Source organism: Globicephala melas, chromosome 16 (genome assembly GCF_963455315.2).
Source record: "Globicephala melas chromosome 16, mGloMel1.2, whole genome shotgun sequence".
Lineage (NCBI taxonomy): Eukaryota > Metazoa > Chordata > Mammalia > Artiodactyla > Delphinidae > Globicephala > Globicephala melas.
The window spans coordinates 81,133,043-81,154,231 of NC_083329.1; the positions used below are offsets into that span (position 1 = coordinate 81,133,043).

The window sequence follows — 21,189 nt, forward strand, 5'->3', positions numbered from 1 at the left end:
CAGGTCAAGCTGGCAGATAAAATGCAGGCCCTGTGTATCACTGATCCCCTTCTCCTTCCTTCCTTTCTCTACATTTGGTAGCGTCCCTGCCACCAGAGCAGAGCTAAAGGGATCTAGGGGACAGCAGGCCAGGCTAAAGTGGTAATGGCACCTCAGATAATACACTTAGGTGGGCGTGAGTGAGCTATATCAGGGATTACAGAATTTAATTAATACAATTGTTTAAAGCTTTTATTGCATCTTTTATTTTTTCCAAAAGTCTCACTTGGAATTCAAAGGACACAGATAAATGCTGCCCCTAGTTGAAGGCTGGGGCAAGACCAAACGAATGTTTGGCCTCTTCTCATTTCACTGGACCCCCCGCCACAGGTGGCCACCCTCAGGTACCTCCAGTAACCCTAAGGAAAGCGGAGTAGAAGTGACTGACACAAACAGGTCCCATCTTGAGGCATAATCCTGGTGTCTTCAATCCTGTTCTACTCTGGGATGTCTGACTCATCGTGACTGTTGCTGAGAAACTCCTTTCCTACCCTGTGCATGTTACTAAAACCACTCTTTCACCTAGTGTTTCCATCTTGGTAAATAGTTAGCTCCATTCATTCAGTTACACAGGCTGAAACGAAACCTGCAGTCATCCTTGTCTCTTCCCTACTCTCCGCTTCCGGTCCCTGAGCACACCATGTTGCTTTTCTGCCTTCAGAATACATCCCACCTTGCCACCCTGGTCAGCCTCTTTTTTGTTTTTCTCCTAGAAACAAACTGCAGTAGCGAATTAGCAGTCTTCTTTTTTCACTCTCCACCCCCAGTCCCCCAACACACACACCACAGTCTAGTACAGTGGTCAGTTACACGGGTTCTTAAACCAGACTGCCTGCATTCATACCTGGGTCAGCTGTCTATGTCATTAAGAACGTGAATTAACCTTTCTGGGCCTCAGTTTCCTTAACAGGTAAATGACGAGGAGGAGGACGGTACTAGTTACCTCATACAGTTGTGTCAGATAAGTTATTGTATAGAAATTACTTAGAGTAGCGCTTGGCAAATAGTAAACATCCAGTGAATGTTAGGTAGTGGGTGACACTGAGGGTATTGCAGTTGTTATTTTTTATTCATACAGAGTCTAAACTGACCGCCTTCAGACATTAATCAGATGTGTCCTCCATCAGCCTCCTGTCACTTTTAGAGCAGTATCCAGAGTCCTCACCATGGCCTGCAGGACCCCCTCCGACCATCCTCTGCCCTCGCTCCTTTTCCTGCAGCTGTCCTGCTGCTGCCCTCCGCCTGCCACGCCACTGCTGCCTCCGTGCCCGTGGGCCCTCTGCCGGACGTGCTCACCCCGCACATGGACACGCGACTCGCCACTCCCTTCCTTTCATCTCTGCTCAGTGTTAGATCCTCAGAGCGGTCAGAGTATCGTTCTGTCATTTTCTGTATCCTTCAACTTAACACATTATTGACCGGAGATGTATTAACGCCACAGACGTTAGTTTCTGCAAAAATCCCCCAGTCAATAATGTGTTATCTTTTCATAAGATATGAAGAAAATCATCGCTACCTAACATCACGTTATATATCTGTTTGTTGATTATTTACCCCACTATGCTGAGTTCCATAACAAATGAAAGCAAGAGACTTCGTTCATCATTTTAGCCCCAGGCCCTTTCATGTACATAGTAGGTGCTCAAGAGGTGTTTGTAAATGGAGGGATGGGGTGGGGTGGGGTGGGGTGGGGTGGGGTGGACTATCGAAGAAAGATTTTCCCATTTGTTCTTACCCGAGAAATGCTGAGGTTACAAACCAGATAGTTGGAGGGAGGCCTGAGTAAACTTTCTCGAGATGAAAACTCCTTAGGGAAGAGTTCAGGTTGATTTTTCTTTTCTTTTCTTTTCTTTTTCCTTTTTTGTTGATAAGAATGTATCAAGTAATTTACCATAATTGTCTCAATTAATCACATATGGATTAGTTGCATTATTAAATTAGTACCTTTTTATAGTTAATGTTCAAGGTCTGCTACATATGCCTTTCCTTTGCAGCTAATGACAAGGAAATTGGGTTTATCTTTTATTGAGCATTATTAAATGCAAGAAACATGTCATTCTCCCTCTTATTACAACCTCAGGTCACAAGAAGAGGGATTTAAAGTCTGTCTAGTATTATGAAAAATAGAGACATAAGTAATCTTCACCAAAAATTCTTCTTCTGATAAAGAGCAGTAGGTCCAGGTGTCTATGAAAATGTGATTTTTTTTTTTAAGCATTCATGTTTAAAATGCTTTCTAGTCCCTCAGAGATAGAACAGAGTTATTTGTTCACTTAGGAATTTTAAAAATCAGCATTTGCCATTTATCTTAAATAATGATGTAATTTAATTACTGTTTGATGACTGTACTAATTCATTGACATTAATACTTATCCATTAACTTTAACACGTGGAGAAATTAGAGAAATAAAGAATTTCAAGAATAACTGGTAATCTTGAGCATCTTTGTTTTTGCTTTCTTCGTAATTCCTGAGATTTAAAAAAAATTACCCTTACTAATTTCACTTCATTATAATGTACTACATTTCTAGGACATGCAAGTTATTTGGTGCTTTTTATTTTGGGCCTCTCTTACGCCTTCATACTTAAACCCAACAGTCTTCTGAACTACATCTTGTTATAATCTGAGTGGAAAAATGACTTTCTGATTTGAAGAGGGGTTCCTCACATGCTAATTTGTCATTTAGCCTTTTTTAAAAAATCACTGACATTAAATGAGTTAGTGTTTGGAGTTGATCTTCTAAATTGTGTCTATCCAAATTGGTACCACTCAGAGAGAGATGGTGTCAGAGGACGTGTGTGAGTGTCGGACGGTAACGCAGGTGCTCTGTGGCGAGCTCGGGGAGGGTGGCCATCTCCCGTGGAGCAGGACAAAGCCCCCCTGATCTTGGTTATCGGCATGAGTGACGATCACGAAAGAGGTCCTGCAGGCTTTCCCATCCTTCCACATCAGCTTTTCCCATCGCTGCGAGGCAGAATTCACCACACTTTGCATTGTTCACCAGCCCACCCTGTGTTTTTTCTTAATGTCAACATAGAAGATTTTTACCTCTTCTATTTACAAACATGATTTTTATTAGAGAAAGAATTTAAGCGTAAGTCAGAGTAGCCGAAAATCAGAGATCTTTGCTGTAAGCTGTTTTCCCTTTTTATTCATATGTGGACTTTAAAATTTATTATTATTATTATTATTACAGGCCATGGTTGCTTGTTATCCAGGCAACGGAACGGGTTATGTACGTCATGTCGATAATCCAAATGGAGATGGAAGATGTGTGACATGTATATATTATCTTAATAAAGACTGGGATGCCAAGGTATGCCACCTCATTGAGCATTTTTTTTTCTTACAGGTATTTTTTCCTCACAAGTAGTGTTAAGATTCATACTCCTCATAGGTGAGACTGTCTTTAAAACGTGGCACAGTTAAACATTCCTCCTTAGGTATGTTTCACTCAGGTATTAGGAGTGGGTCTTTGTTAACATGAAACAGATCCTCATAGAGCTCAAAAAGTAGATTCCCTTATTTCGGATGTTGAAACATTCATATCCAAAATTTAACTTTAACAAAAGTATCTTTTATTAAAATAATATCCCTTCTAGTAGTTTTTATAAAAACACTTCTGAGAGTGTTTGTTTTATCATGACTTTTGCAGGAGATTATGTATTATGATTATGAAGTTATTTGCTCTTTAGCGCCTGCATTTCGTGCTTTGCATTGTTGCAGAGGTGGTGTCTGGCACTGGGCTATGGGATATAGGAGGCAGGATTTCTTTGTCCCCGGATTATGAAAAGCTAGTTTATCGGTACTGAAAAATCCTGTAAAACCAGTTAGAATGTGCAGCGTATCCAATTTCTCGTGTTGCAAATATTTATTCCCTTAACATCAGCCTGAGTTTCACTTAAGTTTAAATGATTTAAACTTTAGAAGTGTGTCATGTATTATTGCACTGGAGGTTGTATAAACTAATTTTTGGTTGATTTTTGTAAAAAATCTCTTTTTACTTACATGTAATGAAGCAAAATATTTAAATAGAAAAGTGAACATAATGTATAGCCCAGTGGATTTTCAGAGAGTGAACACACTTGTGTAGCTAAGGTAATTTTTAAAAAATCAAATAACCTTTAAAACACCTTCTTCCACCACATGCATACGCACATAAATGGAAATCATGAGGTCTTAAATGTACAAAAACTTAGTCCTGTTCTAAAAGCAAATCCTAAAACTTAGAGTATGCTCACGGTGATCCAGTCATCTTTCCATATCATATACTGATTTAAAGAATTTCCTCTGTCCTTGATACTCTATGTAGAAAACCCTAAAGATTCCACACAGAAACTGTTAGAACTGATAAATGAATTCAGCAAGGTAGCAGGATACAAGATTAATATACAGAAATCTGTTGCATTTCTTTACACTAACAATGAAATACCAGAAAGAGAAAGTAAAAAAATTCTGTTTAAAATCACATCATAAAAAGAATATATCTAGGAATAAATCTAACCAAGGAGGTGAAGGACTTATATGCTGAGAACTATAAGACACTGATAAAGGAAATCAAAGGTGATGCAAGGAAAAGGGAAGATATTCCATGCTTTTGGATTGGAAGAATTAATATAGTTAAAATATGGCCATATAACCCAAAGCAGTCTACAGATTTAATGAAATCCCCATCAGATTAGCCATGACATTCTTCACATAACTAGAACAGATCATCCTAAAATTCATATAGAATCACAAAAAAACCAGAATTGCCAAAGTGATCCTGAGGAAAAAGAACAAAGCTGGAGGCACAGCCCTCCCAGACTTCAGACTATACTCCAAAGCTACAGTACTCAAAAGAGTGTGGTGTTGGCACAGAAACAGACATATGGATTGGTGAGACAGAATAGAGAGCCCAGAAACAAACCCACACACCTACGGTCAGTTAATCTTTGACAGAGCAGGCAAGAATATACAGTGGAGAAAAGACGGTCTCTTCAGCACGTGGTGCTGGGAAAGTTGGACAGCCGCATGTAAATCAGTGAAGTTAGAACACACCTTCACACATGCACAAAAATAGACTCAAAATGGCTTAAAGGCTTAAATATAAGACATGACAGCATAAAACTCCAAGAAGAGAACACAGGCAAAACATCCTCTGACATAAATCGTACCAATGTTTTTCTTAGGTCAGTCTCCCAAGGCAATAGAAACAAAAGCAAAAATAAACAAATGGAACCTAATCAAACTTATAAGCTTTTGCACAGCAAGGGAAACCATAAACAAAAAGAAAAGACAGCCTATGCGCTGGGAGAAAATATTTGCAAACAGTGCGACCGACAAAAGCTTAATTTCCAGAATATACAAATAGCTCATACAATTCAATAACAAAACAAACAACCCACCCAATCAGAAAATGGCAGAAGAACTAAGTAGACATTTCTCCAAAGAAGACATGCAGATGGCCAACAGACACAGGAAAAGATGCTCAACATTACTAATTATCAGAGAAATGCAAATCAAAAGTACAATGAGGTAACACCTCACAGAACGGTCAGAATGGCCATCATCAAAAAGTCTACAAATAATAAATGCTGGAGAGGGTGTGGAGAAAAGGGAACCCTCTTGCACTGTTGGTGGGAACGTAAATTGGTGCAGCCACTATGGAGAACAGTATGCAGGTTCCTTAAAAAATTAAAAAGAGTTACCATATGATCCAGCAATCCCACTCCTGGGCATGTTCTGGAAAAGACAAAAGCTCTAAGTCAAAAAGATACATGCACCCCAGTGTTCATAGCGGCACTACTTACAATAGCCAAGGCATGGAAGCAACCTAAGGGTCTGTCGACAGAGGAATGGATAAAGAAGATGCAGTACATATATACAATGGAATACTACTCAGGTACAAAAAAGAACAAAATAATGCCATTTGCAGCAACATGGATGGACTTAGAGATTATTATGCTAAGTGAAGTAAGTCAGACAGAGAAAGACAAATATGATATCACTTATATGTAGAATCTGAAAAATATTACAAATGAACTTATTTACAAAATAGAAACAGACTCAGACATAGAAAACAAACTTATGGTTACCAGAGGGGAAAGTGGTGAGGGATAAATTGGGAGTATGGGATTAACAGATGCACACTGCTATATCTAGAATCGGGAAACAAGGATTTACTATATAGCACAGGGAACCGTATCCAATATCTTGTAATAAACTATAATCGACAAGAATTTTTAAGAAAGAATAATATAGATATGCACACATATGTGTATAACCGAATCACTCTGCTGTACATCTAAAACTAACACAATATTGTAAATCAACTATACCTCAATAAAATGAATAAAGTTTAGAATTAAAAAGAGCAAGTAACAAAACAAATGCAAGAATAGAAAGTATTATAGAAGTGTGACAAGTAGTTAAAAGTAAAAAATGTTACTTTTCTGGGAAAAAAAAAAGAATTTCCTCTGTCCTACTCCAAGTTCAAAGTAGAGGTAAGTTTTACTGCTAAGTATATTTTGAGGCATTATGTCAACAAACATGGTTTTTTGTTATAGCTTTTAAAGTTTGAAATAGAGACATAAAATTGGTAATTCACCTTGAGCCCAACGCACAAAACAAATTGCTATAAATTTGGTTAGAATTAAAATTTTTTTCCCGATTTTGTGAATATCTAGAAAACTATGAATATGTTTGATCAACTCTTAAATTTTACATTTTGTTAGAATCTAGGTTCTTTCTAGGCTGATCTTTTAATTTTTATATGACCTGTCCAAGGTCATTAATACGTTGTTTTTAAATTAGCATATAAGCAGAAAAAAATCTTCAGTATTTTTATATGTAAAACTGAAAACTTTCACTGCAAGATTGCACTGAATATGTACACTGTGGCAGAAGTTATTCTGGGTGCTGGAAACAGCAGAAATAGAACTATCCCTCCTAGAGCTTGGGCTGGAGTGGAGGGTACAGATCAGTAGACGGACGATTACAGTTGGCGCTGCCAAGTGCAGGACAGATTGCTGTGGGAACACGTGGGAGCCCGCCTAATTCAGGGATCAGGGAACGTTTCCCAGAGGAAGACTGGTAGCTTCAACTACGTGTTTCTGAACATTTTCAGCAGATGGCCTGTGCTATTCCCGGCGACTCCAGTGAAAGGGCGGAGGGCAGGGGGAGAGAAAAGAGGCATGTTCTCGGTCACAGTCTAGAGCTCCTTTAAAAGATGTCTGCACGAGTGCTTTGGCAGTCGCTCGGAACAACGCTGGAACCTGAGGAAGGAAGGCAAGGGAACCGGGTAGCCTGAATCTACCTTACTTGACAGTGAGCTTCTCTGGCTGTAGTGGAACCGAGGAATAGGCTCCGCCTCCATGGTGTCTTGATCAAGTATCAATGTGCCTTTCAGTTGAAGAGTCTACCTGTTAGGAGTTGAGTTTTCCAAGGGTGAAGAGCTACTCACTTGGGTCGGGTTTACCTCGCTTTACTCCCCCCCCACCCAGATTATAATTACCACAAGGACCACATCTGTCTGAATTATTTCCTACTCTGCTCCCAGGGCCCAGAACAGGGCCCAGAACAATAGACATCCAGTCAGTATTGGAATGAATAGGTAAGTCCATCTGGTCCAAACAGAGAAGGGTATTTGCTGGGGTAAATAGTAATGATCCTTTGTGAGGGGAGTCCAGTTGTATAGGCGGGGAGTCATCCCTGTGTCAGGCCCAGTCTGGGGAGGGAGAGCTACAGTTTCTAATAATGACTGCAGCGCTGATGATAAATGACACTTTCTACTGATTTAGTGAGTTCCTTAAATAAGAGGCATTAGATTTGGCAAGGGCAAAGAACTAGTTCTTTGACATACTTAACCATTTGTAGTAATTTAGTCAACATGACTAGATACGAATACATTTTTAAGAGTAGGTTAAGCAGATCATCACCATACATAAATAAGAAATGCTTACTACTCTTCTAGGCTTTCAAGTGTCATTTTAAGACTTTTGAGTTCAGATCATATACATCTGTCTCATCAAGTATTTACAAAATTCTCTAAAAGAAGGAACGAATGTTTCCTTGTATTGATTGGTGCATGTACTTGAAATCTCAGCTCACCTTCCCACCTCGTTAACCGAGATATGTTTGTGAATAATTGATTTAAGACTTCGGATATCCTGAATTGGTCTTTTCCCCCCTAAATTTAATTTTGTAGCATTCTTGGGTCACTCACGCTTACATATTTGGCCCTTTTCCTAGGTAAGTGGAGGTATACTTCGAATTTTCCCGGAAGGCAAGGCCCAGTTTGCCGACATTGAACCCAGGTTTGATAGACTGCTGTTTTTCTGGTCCGACCGTCGCAACCCTCATGAAGTGCAGCCAGCATACGCTACAAGGTAGTACTCCTCCCCTTCAGGAAGAAGTGGTCAAGAGCATGTAGGGTAGGAGGGGGTGGCTGGGGGGAACATGGACATTTTCTAATGCGTACTTTCCTGCTCTTCACCTGCCTTTATCAGAGGGCCTCGGTCGTAACTGTTTAATTTGAATAATTCTATGAGATTGATTCACAGTTGGTACCAAATGCTTGTGAGTCTCTTTGCACAGCCACTCGGTGTCTGGGGTCAGTCACGGGAGCATGGGGCTCCCGTCTTCCCTTAACTATGATCCATTCTCGGATCTGGTGAGAGTATTCACTTAGGGAGTAAAGATTAGATAGAGAAGGGAAAGGGCAACTTCGTTAAAGGTGGTCCGGCAGGGGTGGGGGGCAGAGGGATGACGTAGAAAAATGATACAGAAGAGAAAAACACATGACCAGAGAGTAGAAATACAGAGGAAGAGTAGAGCAAAGGCAAGTGGAGAAGAGGTATTTGGGAGTTAATGTTAGAAAACTCACCCTTCAGCTTCAACAGTAAGCATCTGTGAGGCTTGTTACACGCTCCTCTGCATTATTTTCTACGTTACACTCTCTTCCTACAAAGTTTAGTTTTCTAAACTTATTATGTTTAATGTATTCTTAAAAACATTTCTTTTACCATTTACCATGACCCAATTAAAATGTTTATTAAAATGGAAGATGTTACAGACATTGTTATCAAAATGAATATTCGGGGAAAAAAGTGCTACTTTTTAATACCTATTTTTCATTATAGAAGGAACTTCGAACCTTACAGTACTGAATCACTGGCACGCATTTGCCTAGGTCCCTTAGACACACTGGGAGAAGAGCTGCCTCTTGATAATGATGTTAGGGACGGGCCAGCAGTTGATGAGGTTCAAGCTTTGAAGCCTTTGTCACCTGTCCCTCCTTCTGGCTTCTCTCCGAGCCATGTCGCCTCAGCCGTAATTCATCGTAGTGAGTGCCGGCTGAGTGGTGTGGCTAGCGGCCAAAAGAATCCCTGGGTGGAGGCCGGGGGTCCCGTCACACCACACGGCGCGCCGTCCTGAATCCCCGCCTCGCCTCCCGTGCCCCCGGTGCCCGTCTCTGCCCTAGAGACCGCTTCACAGACATTGCTTTTTATGGAATCTCGGATACGGTGTGGTTGTAGCCTTTCTAGATGAAGACAGAACCGATAGGTGGTAAATAGATGCCAGACGATTAGGGAGTGCTCCAGGGCTTTGGAGGAGGGAGACAGGCCTGTTGAATTGGAATCGATGGGTCCAGTGTCACCACTGGGCCTGGAGTGTGGGGAGTGGGGATTAGGGCAGCGTCGGCCTCTGCCGGGAGCGGGGGCGGCTGTGGAAGTCCCAGCAGAGGGGGACGTGGGGACGAGGGGCCTCTAAACAGATGGCTGGAGGGAGAGGCAGGGGAAGCAGAGCCACGCCTGCTGCTCTACAGCTGTCTTCTGGGAAGGCCTTGGGGCAGGTGTTAGAACTCTGATGACTACGTAACTGAAAGTGTAGGGCAGGTGCGGAAGACCTGCCAAAGTGTTTGTGCACCTTCCCTGTTGCCACGGCCGCCTGACAGGACAGAAGAGGCTGCGTGGTAGGGGAGGGGCTGGAGCTCTGGAAGCCGGGAGGCCAGACCTCAAGCTCAGCTCTGCCCCTTTGCAGCTGAGTGGCCTGGGCCTTCGGCCTCCCCCGCTGCCCAGACTCCCAGCCTCCACTCTACTCTGCCTTTGACTCGTTGCTTCCGACGTGTTACGGGATTTAGTTCTGCCACGTTTGCTGGCTCTTCATTTGATCAGTCAGTGTTGCTTTGTCCCCCAGTGAACACTGGCCAGAAGCCGCAGGACACTCTGACCGATGGCTGCGTTCTACTCAGGCGCTGGTCATGTGCAGCGGGCTCCGCTGCCTGTGGTGTGTGCACATTTCCTACGTTATTGGTACCAAAAGCTGTAACTAAGTGGTATTTAGTAAACCAGAGCTTCTTCAGTATTTGTGAAATGAGATATTCCAAGTGAGTGATGAAATTTTCAGAAAAATGAAACAAAACATAGTATAATTGCTTTGATAAAAATCCTAAAACATTCTTAGCATAATGTAACTTTCTTGATGACTCCAGCTTGTAAAATTGTAAACCCCCATCACGATTCTTTGCCGGTATGTGTGTAGTGGTGTCCTTAGAAGTGGTGGAGACTTAGCCCTCCCTTGCTCTACAGGGCCCCTGGCCTTGAGTCCTTCTCTGTTTTTCTTTTAGAACTTGTGCTATTGATAGCGTGCTTTTTCTGTAACAGCCACTCTTACCTTCTTACTGTCTGTTTCTGATCTGCTGTGGGCTTGCAAAACAGATAATCAAGTAGGTTAAGTGGGTGTTAAGAAAGTCATAAAAACTCATCAACTCTGCAACATAAATTTTAGCTACTCCTGGCTCTCTGCCATACTCTTGAGCACTGGGACTACTGGTTAAGTGAGTGGGTTGTTGCTCCGCTCGCTTATCATCTGATGTCACCCCAAGTTAGGCATTATTTTGGCGTTACAAGTTTTAGTAGACCTTTGCAACAGAATACCCTTTGTTTTCCCCAGTGTGATCATTCTTACCCTATTCTGAATTTTCTTTTAGGTACGCAATAACTGTTTGGTATTTTGATGCAGATGAGAGAGCACGAGCTAAAGTAAAATATCTAACAGGTAAACATCTGGGGCCAGGGTACACCGGAAGGAAGAGACCCCGCAGCCAGGCAGGGCTTTCCGTGAGCCAGAAGACTGGCTCCTTGTTTCCGTCTGATTCTTAATTCCCCTATTGAAGAGGGCTGCTCTTAAGTCATCTTCATTGTTATCTTGAACCGTCACAATTGCCCAAAGATGAGGAAAGTTTGAGACAAAGAAGTCTGGGAAAATCGTTTGAGTCCAAGCTGAGTTTTTCTGTGGTAATCCTTTTCAGTCACAGGCTGGCTTCCTCTCATTCTCCCCACAGAGGAAAGGTAATAATATCCTTTCCGTGTTAGATGTACGTGCTCTGAAGAGTACTCCAGGTCTGCCATGTAAAATGTGGACATGAAGAAAATTAATACAAAGGGGATGAATTGACATGCTGAAATCAGTAAAGCAGACAGGCATGTGGAGTCCATGTCTGCCAGTGGCGTCCATAGGTCACCCCCAGTTACGGGTTATCTCCTGGAGCAGTTGGGTCTGAGGTTTCCATCGGATGGACCACTGACCTGTCTTGTCTTTAACCCTACCTTGTATCTCCACAAACCTGCTCAAGTTCATTCATATTACTGATTTAACTAGCTGTATATTCATGAGCCCGTTGATAATCCCACATCAGCCTTTTATAAAACTATAAAAATTGAATGTTCACGCATTTTCTGTGTATTTTTAAAGTTTATTTGGGACAGAAGCCTAGTAGTGTGCTTTCAGTGATGCTGAACACACTGTGCTCTTACAGCAGTTTGATTTGCTTTTCAAATAAAAGGAGACAAAAATCATTATCTCTGTGTAGAGAATGATTTTTCCCTTTGAGGGTTTACTAGTTCAGCGTCTGTGCATGCCTCGTAATACAGTCCTGAGGGTAACTTTTGGAAGTGCAAGCATGATCGTTTTCAGATGATGTGTGTTTGCAAAGCTGAAACGCTGTGCATACTGTTAGGAACTTAGTGGGAAGCAGTACTCTGGTGCTTACTGAATGAATGAATTTTTTTTTACCTTGCAGGTGAAAAAGGTGTGAGGGTTGAACTCAATAAACCTTCTGATTCAATCAGTAAAGACGTCTTATAGAGCCTTTGATCCAGCAATACCCCACTCATCTACAGTAATTATTGACGCTGTTTGTTAACTTGTGAATACGAATAAATGGGACAAAGAAAATAGACCACCAGTTGGCAATTTAAGGAAACCAACAACTTTTTTGTGTTGCATCAAAACGAAGATTTTGACTGTGTGGCTTTGTACTGCATGATTGACTCCAAACCTGTGATGGGAGGAATATAAGTTATCAGCTGAAAGTGGTATTTACATCTGGACATGAGATAAGTGCCCTAGGTGGAACTTTTTCACTCTTATATTTGCCAGGTCTGTCGTCTAGCTGACTGCATTGCATCTCTCCCTTTTTTATATAGTCAAGTTTGAATTTGAAGTAATTTTTATATGATCAGGTACAATTTATCAAAACTGAATTGAGAAAAAAATTACAGTATTATTCCCCCAAATAGCATCAATCTATTTTTGTAAACCTCTTCGTACTATTAAATTTTGCCCTAAGAGGCCTCTTATAATGATTGTTGCCAGTGACTAATGATTACTTTAATTTTCTTTTTACTTAAAATAAGAAAAGGAGCACTTTAATCACCAGCTGAAAAATCCGATTGTTTTGTGTCCTGTCTTACACTAATTTGGACTCTTAGAAATTGCTGCTGTTGTTTTCCTGACATTGTTAGTAGTGAAACATAACAGTAAAGCCATCACCGTTTACTACCAATAACTTCTAGTTCATGCTTTATAAGAAAACATACATAGTAAAAAGGTTTTATCTTTTAAGTTACATTTAAAAAAACTAAAGTGACTGGCACTAAATGAACTTGAGGTTATCCTCAGCATCAAGTTCCCAAGATAAAGGGCTTTCTTATGCTTTCAGGTATATATATCCTATAGATGTAGAAGATACTGTCCCCTTTCCTAAGACTTTTCCTTTTGCTTCCCGTCAAGTTGATTGTACTTTCAGTTTTGCTGTTAACGTTTTCTTCCTACTCCTGTGCCCATCTGGTCAGCAGATCAGCACCTCGTTCCTGTTGGGTAGCGTCAAGGGGAGGCTGTGCACATTCAGACTGAACGGTGTTGGTAGAGACTTAACGTTAGTGACGCCTCAGACCCCTGCTGACACACTCCCCAGACATGACGCTCTTCGTCAGTACCGAAAGATGGATGTTTAGCTTACAAACACGAAACACAAAGCAGAAAAACAGATACTTTTATGTTTCATGAGTTTGCTTTTTCACTTTTCAGGAAAAAAAGAGGGAATACTACAAAATCACACAAGGCCTCCCAGACTTCTGTTATTTAACACCTGAATTAGGATGGGTGTCTTAGACTTCAGTTTCCTAGGCTCTTCAGCAAAGCCCTAAGGGTGGTATCTGTATTTTGCGTGAATTATGGGTGTAAGACCTTTGCCCACTTCAGTTTTCTATCTCTATCCTTAATCTTCTTTGCCAAAATAATGTGAGTGTACAGAAATATTTCTGTATATTTCAACCTATGACAGTTTTAGCATCTGTATAGTTTGTACTCAATTAGAGACCTTTTCTATGGAAAGCTCAGTAATTTTTATTAAAAGATTGCTATTGTTCATGTAAAACATGAAAAAAAAATTGTTTAGTGAACTGACAGTGTGGACTTAGGGTGGGATTGAATATTCAGTATTGTGATCTCACTTCCGGAGAACTTGCAGGAGACAATTACAGTTGACTGTTGTTTTTCCTCGCCCGCGTGCAGTTTCGTTCCGCTTCCTCTCCTAGTTCCACAGAATACAGCGGAGCGTCTCGACAGTAAGTGCCTCTGCCCCCTGCCCTCCACACTCCCCGAGCGCAAGTTGTCTTTGCCACCCGGCCTGCGGTGCAGTGCGCTGCCTGAGGCCACAACTCAAAAAGCGCTGTTATTTTTAGGTCTAGTAGAAATCTTATGATGTGGATGGGAGGCTTGTCTGTGAAGGTGTACAGCAACAGCCTTTTAATCTGGGAGCCCCTGTGTCATTCAGATGTGTTTCTCTGCAGTTGTGCAAAGTGTCAGATTCTACTACCTGTGGGTTTTGCTCACCAGACAGGTTTTAAGTTTTGGTTTTTTGTGTTTTTTTGTTTTTTGTTTTTGGAAAAGTTTATGTAAGTTCTTGGAGATTGTTGTGAAAGGATTGAGAAATCGGGATAGCCATTCCTTTAATATCCATTTAAAATCTGTTCATTTCATGTTAGTGGGACCGTTAACTTGTCACCAAGCAGGACTCTATATAAAACAAAATTTAAAACTTTTTGTGGCCTATATGTGTTTAATCCTGGTTAAAGATAAAGCTTCTAATGCTGTTTTCATTCACCATATTAACCAGCCGTAAAACACAGACCTTTATCCACAGCAGGCAAAGAATTTGAGGATTCATCTACAGATAGACTATAAAGTCATGTAATTTGAGAAGCGGCGTTTCATTATGAAAAAGCTCTCCAGATGCTTGTAAAGCTAATCTAATTAAAAAGATGTATAAATGTTCTTGAAAAAATTATGCTTCTTTCCGCCTGTCTTGTTTTTTTTTTAATCCTTTATCATACACTGACTTTCTTAATGGGCCCTTCCGTCAGATAATGTGCTTTTCTATCACACATCTCTGGTTCAGTCCAGAGGGTTTGGTATTGCTTTTTATAAATGATAACGGGGAAGAGAGAACAGTAAACATGGGAGTCTGACAATTTCACCAACATCCTGGGAGTAGCTGAACTGGGTCCACGGGCTCCATGACCTCTGGCTGGATTCTCAACATTTGGATTCTTGCCCTTTTACTAGGATTTTTATGCTGTCGAGCATATCTGTGTCGCCCCTCTGCTGCAAAAAGGAAGGGCCACTAGGTTCTATCGCTGGCCGTCACAGGTGTCCTATGTGTGTATGTAAGAAACTGAAGAGCTCTCACAACATGAGGTCAATATACAAGTTCATTTATCTCTTATTTAAAATATTTTTCGGTATGGTGTTTTTGTTATATCCCAACCTATCCTGGGGCATTTGGACAGTTGTGCTGAAACATAGCTGCGTGGGTTAAAGGAGAGGGCAGATGAGCTAGGGATGAAGACTTCGTTAAATTTGGTAGTGTGGTAAAAGAGCACAGCAGGATTGACCGATCTGTTTAGTTCTGGCTCAGCCACTTAGTTGCGTGACCTTCGGAGCCCTTTTCATCTGAAACAAGCACAGTAGCTCCAACCTTAAGAGTCGTGCGCGACCTAAATGAAACACACGTTGTTGCCGAGACACACAGGGTTCAAGGATGAGAGAGTATCTAGCTGCGGGTGGCAGTTACACGTATTTATACCATATATTTGATCATATAATGCACATGGACTTTCAGAAGTACCCAGTCTCCACTGCTTCAGGAATAGGTTTTTAGACATCTTAATGCCAGGAATGCGTTCTCCAGATTCTGCCGTTGATTTTAAGGCAGAGTCTTCTCATGATGTTGACCAGCAAGTAAATTTCACCTGAACCGTGGCAGTGCTCAAGGACGGACCATTGGACCAATGATATGTATAAAGGGCGTGGCCTCATGAGCCGGGAAGAGCTTTACAAGTAGAAAACACTTAAATATAAACCAGTTCATAAGACAGGGAGAGCCTACGCAGCTGCAGGCGGCTAAAGCTCTTCGTATCGAATGGATAATTTCTGCGCTCTGAACAGGTGTTGTAGAGATTACTGGATAGGGAGTTACTGGATGAGACCTCCCTTTCATTGAGATTAGGCCTTTTTCTGCCAAAATTGTTATATTTCTATGCTTTTCTATAAAATGCCTTTACAGTTTTCTAAGTCAAAGGTATAAATGCACACGTAGCTAAGTCAGCTTGTTTTGTAGGGGTTGTTAAGGAAAACAGCCCCTTGTGTCCTTCCCCTGAGAAAAGATTTCACCTCTTCTAAGTGATTCTTTGGGTGTGTGCCCGGTTCTTAATACAGTTGCGTCACGCGGGCCTCTCACTGTTGTGGCCTCTCCCGTTGCGGAGCAACAGGCTCCGGACGCGCAGGCTCAGTGGCCGTGGCTCACGGGCCCAGCCGCTCCGCGGCATGTGGGATCTTCACGGACCTTGGCACGAACCCGTGTCCCCTGCATGAGCAGGCGGACTCTCAACCACTGTGCCACCAGGGAAGCCCTCGTCGCTACATTCTTGATTCTTCATTGTCCGACATTTATCTCCTAACTTCCCCACGTGGAAGGTAAGAATACAGGTGTCTCTCCAGCCCTCCTCCACTGCCGCTGCGATACCTCCCTGATGTCCTTACATAATTACATTGTAACTTAGGTCACATTAATGTTAGACTACCTGGGACTTCCCTGGCGGTCCTTCCCTGGTGATCCAGTGGTTAGGACTCTGCGCTTCCACTGCAGGGGGCACGGGTTCGATGCCTGGTTGGGGAACTAGGATCCTGCATGCCGCGCGGCGCAGCCGGGGCGGGGGGGGGGGGGGAAGGCTATTTGTGCTAATTCAAAGGTGAGACGCAGAATAAACCATGATGACTTTCCCAGTTTACTTTTTTCTTTATGTCTTGCTTGATCTTTTGTTTTCCCCTGTGGCGTCTAACCTGCAGGAACCTGGAGTGGTTGCCCTTTGTGCCTGGCGCACAGCTGCCTTCCCTAGACCTCCTTCCACATTGTTCTGGAGATCTATCACCACTCTCCGTTGGGTCTCCCATTTCCTGGGTCCCATGTCTTCCTCCGTCTTGGTTTACTTTCTCAATCTGGTGGGCCTGGCCTTCGACGCGTTCTGTGAGAGAGTATGTGAGAGCTCAGTTTCCTGAGACCAATGTCTTTTTTTTTTTTTTTTGACCCTCACATTTAATTGGTAACTTGCCTGAGTTTAGAAATCTAGCTTGGAGATAATTACCCTTCAGACTTCTGAAGGCACTGTCCAGGTTCTAAGTCGCAGTGTGGATGCTGAGAAATCTGAAGCCGTTCCTGTCTCTAATTCTTTACATGTCATCTGCTTTTCCTCTGTGGAAGCTCACGGAATAATTCTTTGTCCCCAGGGCTCCACCGTTTTACAGTCACCCGTTCTCCGCCAATACGCTAGGTATGCAAGCTGTAAATTCGTGCCGTACATTCGGGGACATTTTCTTAAATTGTTTCTCCCCTCCACCCTCTCTGCTCTTTCTGAACCCGTGTCATTCAGACAGTGCACCTCAGGTTTGAGCCAGCTGCTGTCGTCTGCTTCCTCTGCGTCTTTGTCCTTTACCGAGGAGACGTGTCTTTTTCAGTTCTGCCCGCAAGGGTTTCACGTCTGCTCTCACGTTTTTAATTTTCAAGAGCTCTCTTTTATGTTCTCTAAATTTTTAAAATATAGAAAAACCTATTCTGTTGAATAGACACAGTATTGAACGTTGTTTTCTGTTTGATTTCATTTTTGTCTGTCAGGTTAGAAGCTTTCCTCCCAGGTCTGATAGTTCTTGCTTGTGTGTTCATATTTAAGGGGGGAGTACCTGAGCTTCTGGTTTTCCAAGGAATAGTAGTTGCTGCCTGAATCTGAATTTCTTTCACTGTCTTCCCAACAAAGTCACCTATAACCTGTACCTGCAGCATAACTGTGAGACACAGAAAAAAGTTCATCTTATGGGAAGCTAGAGCCGGCATCAGAATCCCTATGAAGGCAGAGTCAGGTGGAAACTATATGGTAAAGGGACAAGGGCAGGGGGCCTAGCTGTGGCAGTACACAGGGCCCGAGCACGAGTGATGGGGATACTGACGCCTCACACCAGTGCATCACAGCGCTGCCCACGGGATCATCAAGAGGAAGTCTGAATGAGATTGAAGGGGGCTGTGTGAGGAAGGTACCGTGTCTGGGACAGGGGGAGATGTCTCCTGGAGGCTTGATGATAAAATGAAAGGAGGAAGTAAGGGTCTTAGAAAAGTAAAATTACAGAATCAGGTGAGACTCCAAGCCCCAACACACCTCACAAAGAAAAGTGTCATCTCTTGAGAAATACCGTATTTCACTGTTCCAGCAGAAGAAAACACTCTTGAATCAGAAACCCCTCATCCTTGCCTACATCGAACCAACCATTTCTGCAAGTCAAGGCAAAGAATACCTTTGAAAATGAGCCGAAAACGGAAGAAAATATCTACAAACACTACTATCTATAAGAAGAAAAAAAACGAGAAGTATAGCTGCTGAAAATTCTCCCCTCAACCATAAGGCAGAAAACTGCAACAATATTCGGTGTGCATTAAATATCCTCCAACAGAACTTGGCAGGAAATAAAAACTAACACCTGAAATTCGAAATTCAAAACCTCAGAACAAAAATGGTCCAAAAGACTCCTCAGGAAGCTGTGAAACAAGAGCTGATGTAACTCAGTAGAGAAATTGAAAATGACAAAATTAAAAAGATTAAATTGTGAGGTACCCCAGGAAGAATAGATTCAACTGAATATATAATGGTCATTTAAAAAAAAAAAAAAGTAGGAAAGCAGCCCAAAGTACAAAATAAAATAGGCACAAAGAGTTGGAAAGCCGGATGGACACATACACGCCTGCTATACCAATGAGAATGAACAGTCTACAAATAACCACGGTGGCTCTCACAGACATGCCAAGAAGCTAGACTCCATCCTCCCCTCGGGGATCCTATGGAGGTGGCTATTTGAGTATCTGATGGTAAGAATGCAACTGAACAGGTGTCTGGGTGCATCTTACCTTCCCTAGGGAATTATTTTAAATGTATACAAATACATAAAGGAACCCTGTGAGGAATCTTTTGTTAAAAAAATCCAGTTTTCTTTCATGTAGATGCAGATTTTCATGTATTTAGTTTGCAAAGCATGCTTATAACCTGGAATGATTTGGGTCTTAAGAATATCCTATCTTGAAAATACAAACTTTGATTCTTCAGGGAAGTATGGGAACGAGTCAGTGTTACATTAAGATGTTTTTGCAAAAGCAGGTAACGATGGAAGTTGAGAAACGCCAAGAATTTAACAGGCCCCTCTTCTTTCTTCTAGACCTCTGACACAGGGGCAAAGGACATTAAGTCCTAGGAAGCTTTCAGACTAACCTAGATGATACACAACAAAAGAAGAAGTACCAGACATTCAAAGGAAGAGTGCTGTGATTTTGAAAGCAGTAGAAAGTATAGGTCCCACCGCGTCTGGAAGACATTCTGTTGGGGAGTACCATGTTTTGCCATGTGTTAAGTGTTCAGAGTGGAAGGTGAAATGAAAACAAGTCTGGGGAGATTACGGTGCCCTGTACATCAGTCCTCGTTTGTCTGAACAAGCACACACTCTTGGCCATGCTGTGTCCCCTCCTCTCTCAGGACTTGAGATCCTAACCTACCGTTTCCCTTTATGGGTCAAAATTAGCAGTTACTATGCCCGTTGAAGTTTCTCCCTTATATCCTTTTGGCTTTGCTTTTGCCTTCGGTTTTTCAGAGAAATTTAATTTACTAAGAGCGCCATCTGGTGTTCAGTGAAGCCAGAGGGTATAAATCTTTTGGTAGGTTTATTAGCACCAGAACTGAAGAAAGCAAACAGCGGCTTGTTTCTGTATTACAGTCTACAACGGTGTAAATTTTAATAGTGAGATTCCTGAGTCACTTAAGAAGATCAAGTCTTTCACTTTTCATATCAAAAGGTGTGTGATGATGTGTATGGAATTACATAACTTCTAACATTCTGGTGGAATGTTAGAAAAATAAAGGAAAACCAGAGCTGATCTCCTCATTGCATCCTCTTCTGTTCATTTCAACTCCCCAGGCAACTTAATCTGTAATGATAATTGTCCAATAGAGTTTCACTTCATTTGGTGGATACGCTACTTAGTCAACAACACACACAACAAACTGCTAAGGCACCAGTAGCCTCAAGGACAAAAAATTGAGACAAAGAACAACGGGAACCCGCTGCCCCTCAATAAGGACTAACTGCAAAGACTTCCGCTTTTTCACCAAGCAGCCCAGTGAGAGGAGATACCGCGTGTGCCCCAGGCACGGGATCCCAGCTGGGTACTAATCTGCAGGGAGATGCAGCGCCTCTTTCACTTTGACATTCTAATTTACTTAAAACTCCTCTAAGCTTTGGGGGGGGGAACCCCACAAGCTCAGCGCTTTAGGACGACGGGATACTCTGCGAGATCTGCCCCATCCCCACCCACCTTAGAATTTCCAGTTAGCACACGCATGTACAGTCTACTGTGAAAGTCTACTATACTTTCTAAGTCTAAAGTTGCTTTGCTAGATATTGTATAACCTTGACTTTAAAAAACACCGAATTTTTACAGAAGTCAAGTCTGCTCCCCTTCTCCCACCCCATCTCTCCAACATGAAGGGCAACAACATTTAAAGGTTGACCCCAAATGACTGTTATCAGTATAGGAAACTTGCTTTAAAAGGGAAAAACAAACCAACAGAACAGAAAACTATTTTTCTAATATAAATGACAGATTGGGGAGTATCAGAATTCTGAGCGATTGACGCGAAGGCTTATTTAATCCCAAATTTAAAATTAACTTGTTTTCTTGCCAACTAACATTCCCATCATCCCTTAAAACTGACCAGCTCTTGATTTTACAACCTGAGTATTTCTCGAACCCGTCCTCTCTCCTTCCCTGCCACTGCCCCCCTTTCTTCCTCCTGTCTCTGTTGCCCCCGGAGAACTGGTCAAAACACTTCTCGAATGTTCTTGGCTGGCTTACAAGCCTTCCCAACCCTCACTGCACCAGCCCTACCTGAATCAGCAGATGGCCATACAAACTGGATGTAAAGCGCAGAACGTGACGGACGGATGGGTCTTTCTGCCCTCAGGCTCTGCGTACACCTGTCCTGTCTGCAGCCCTTCTCCTGCCATCTTACCCCTCACATCTTACATACACTCCGTCCACTTGGAACAGCTTCGTTCTCCCAGTCGAACGTGCCGGTCTGTTTCCAAGCCTTCGTGTTCCTTCTCTGCAAGGCCCTTTCTATCCCCCACCCCGACCCCAGGCGACCCTGACTGGCCCTAGGAGACTCAGCCTGATGCAGAACTTGTCCCTCCGTCCCCTGAAGCCCTGGGCTGTTCTGCTGATCGTCTTTAAG

At 42.3% G+C, this 21,189-nt stretch overlaps 1 protein-coding gene across 1 annotated transcript in view; it reads left to right on the forward strand.

Moving 5' to 3' along the window:
• The window catches only part of EGLN1 (egl-9 family hypoxia inducible factor 1), a 56,964-nt gene extending 42,310 nt beyond the window's left edge, over positions 1-14,654 (forward strand). Inside the window, exons 2-5 of the mRNA XM_030839555.3 lie at positions 3,237-3,356; positions 8,273-8,409; positions 11,013-11,080; positions 12,105-14,654. Coding sequence (XP_030695415.1) covers positions 3,237-3,356; positions 8,273-8,409; positions 11,013-11,080; positions 12,105-12,169 — 390 coding nt within the window. The 3' untranslated portion in view covers positions 12,170-14,654. The remainder of the gene's footprint in view (positions 1-3,236; positions 3,357-8,272; positions 8,410-11,012; positions 11,081-12,104) is intronic.
• The last annotated feature ends 6,535 nt before the right edge of the window (positions 14,655-21,189 follow it).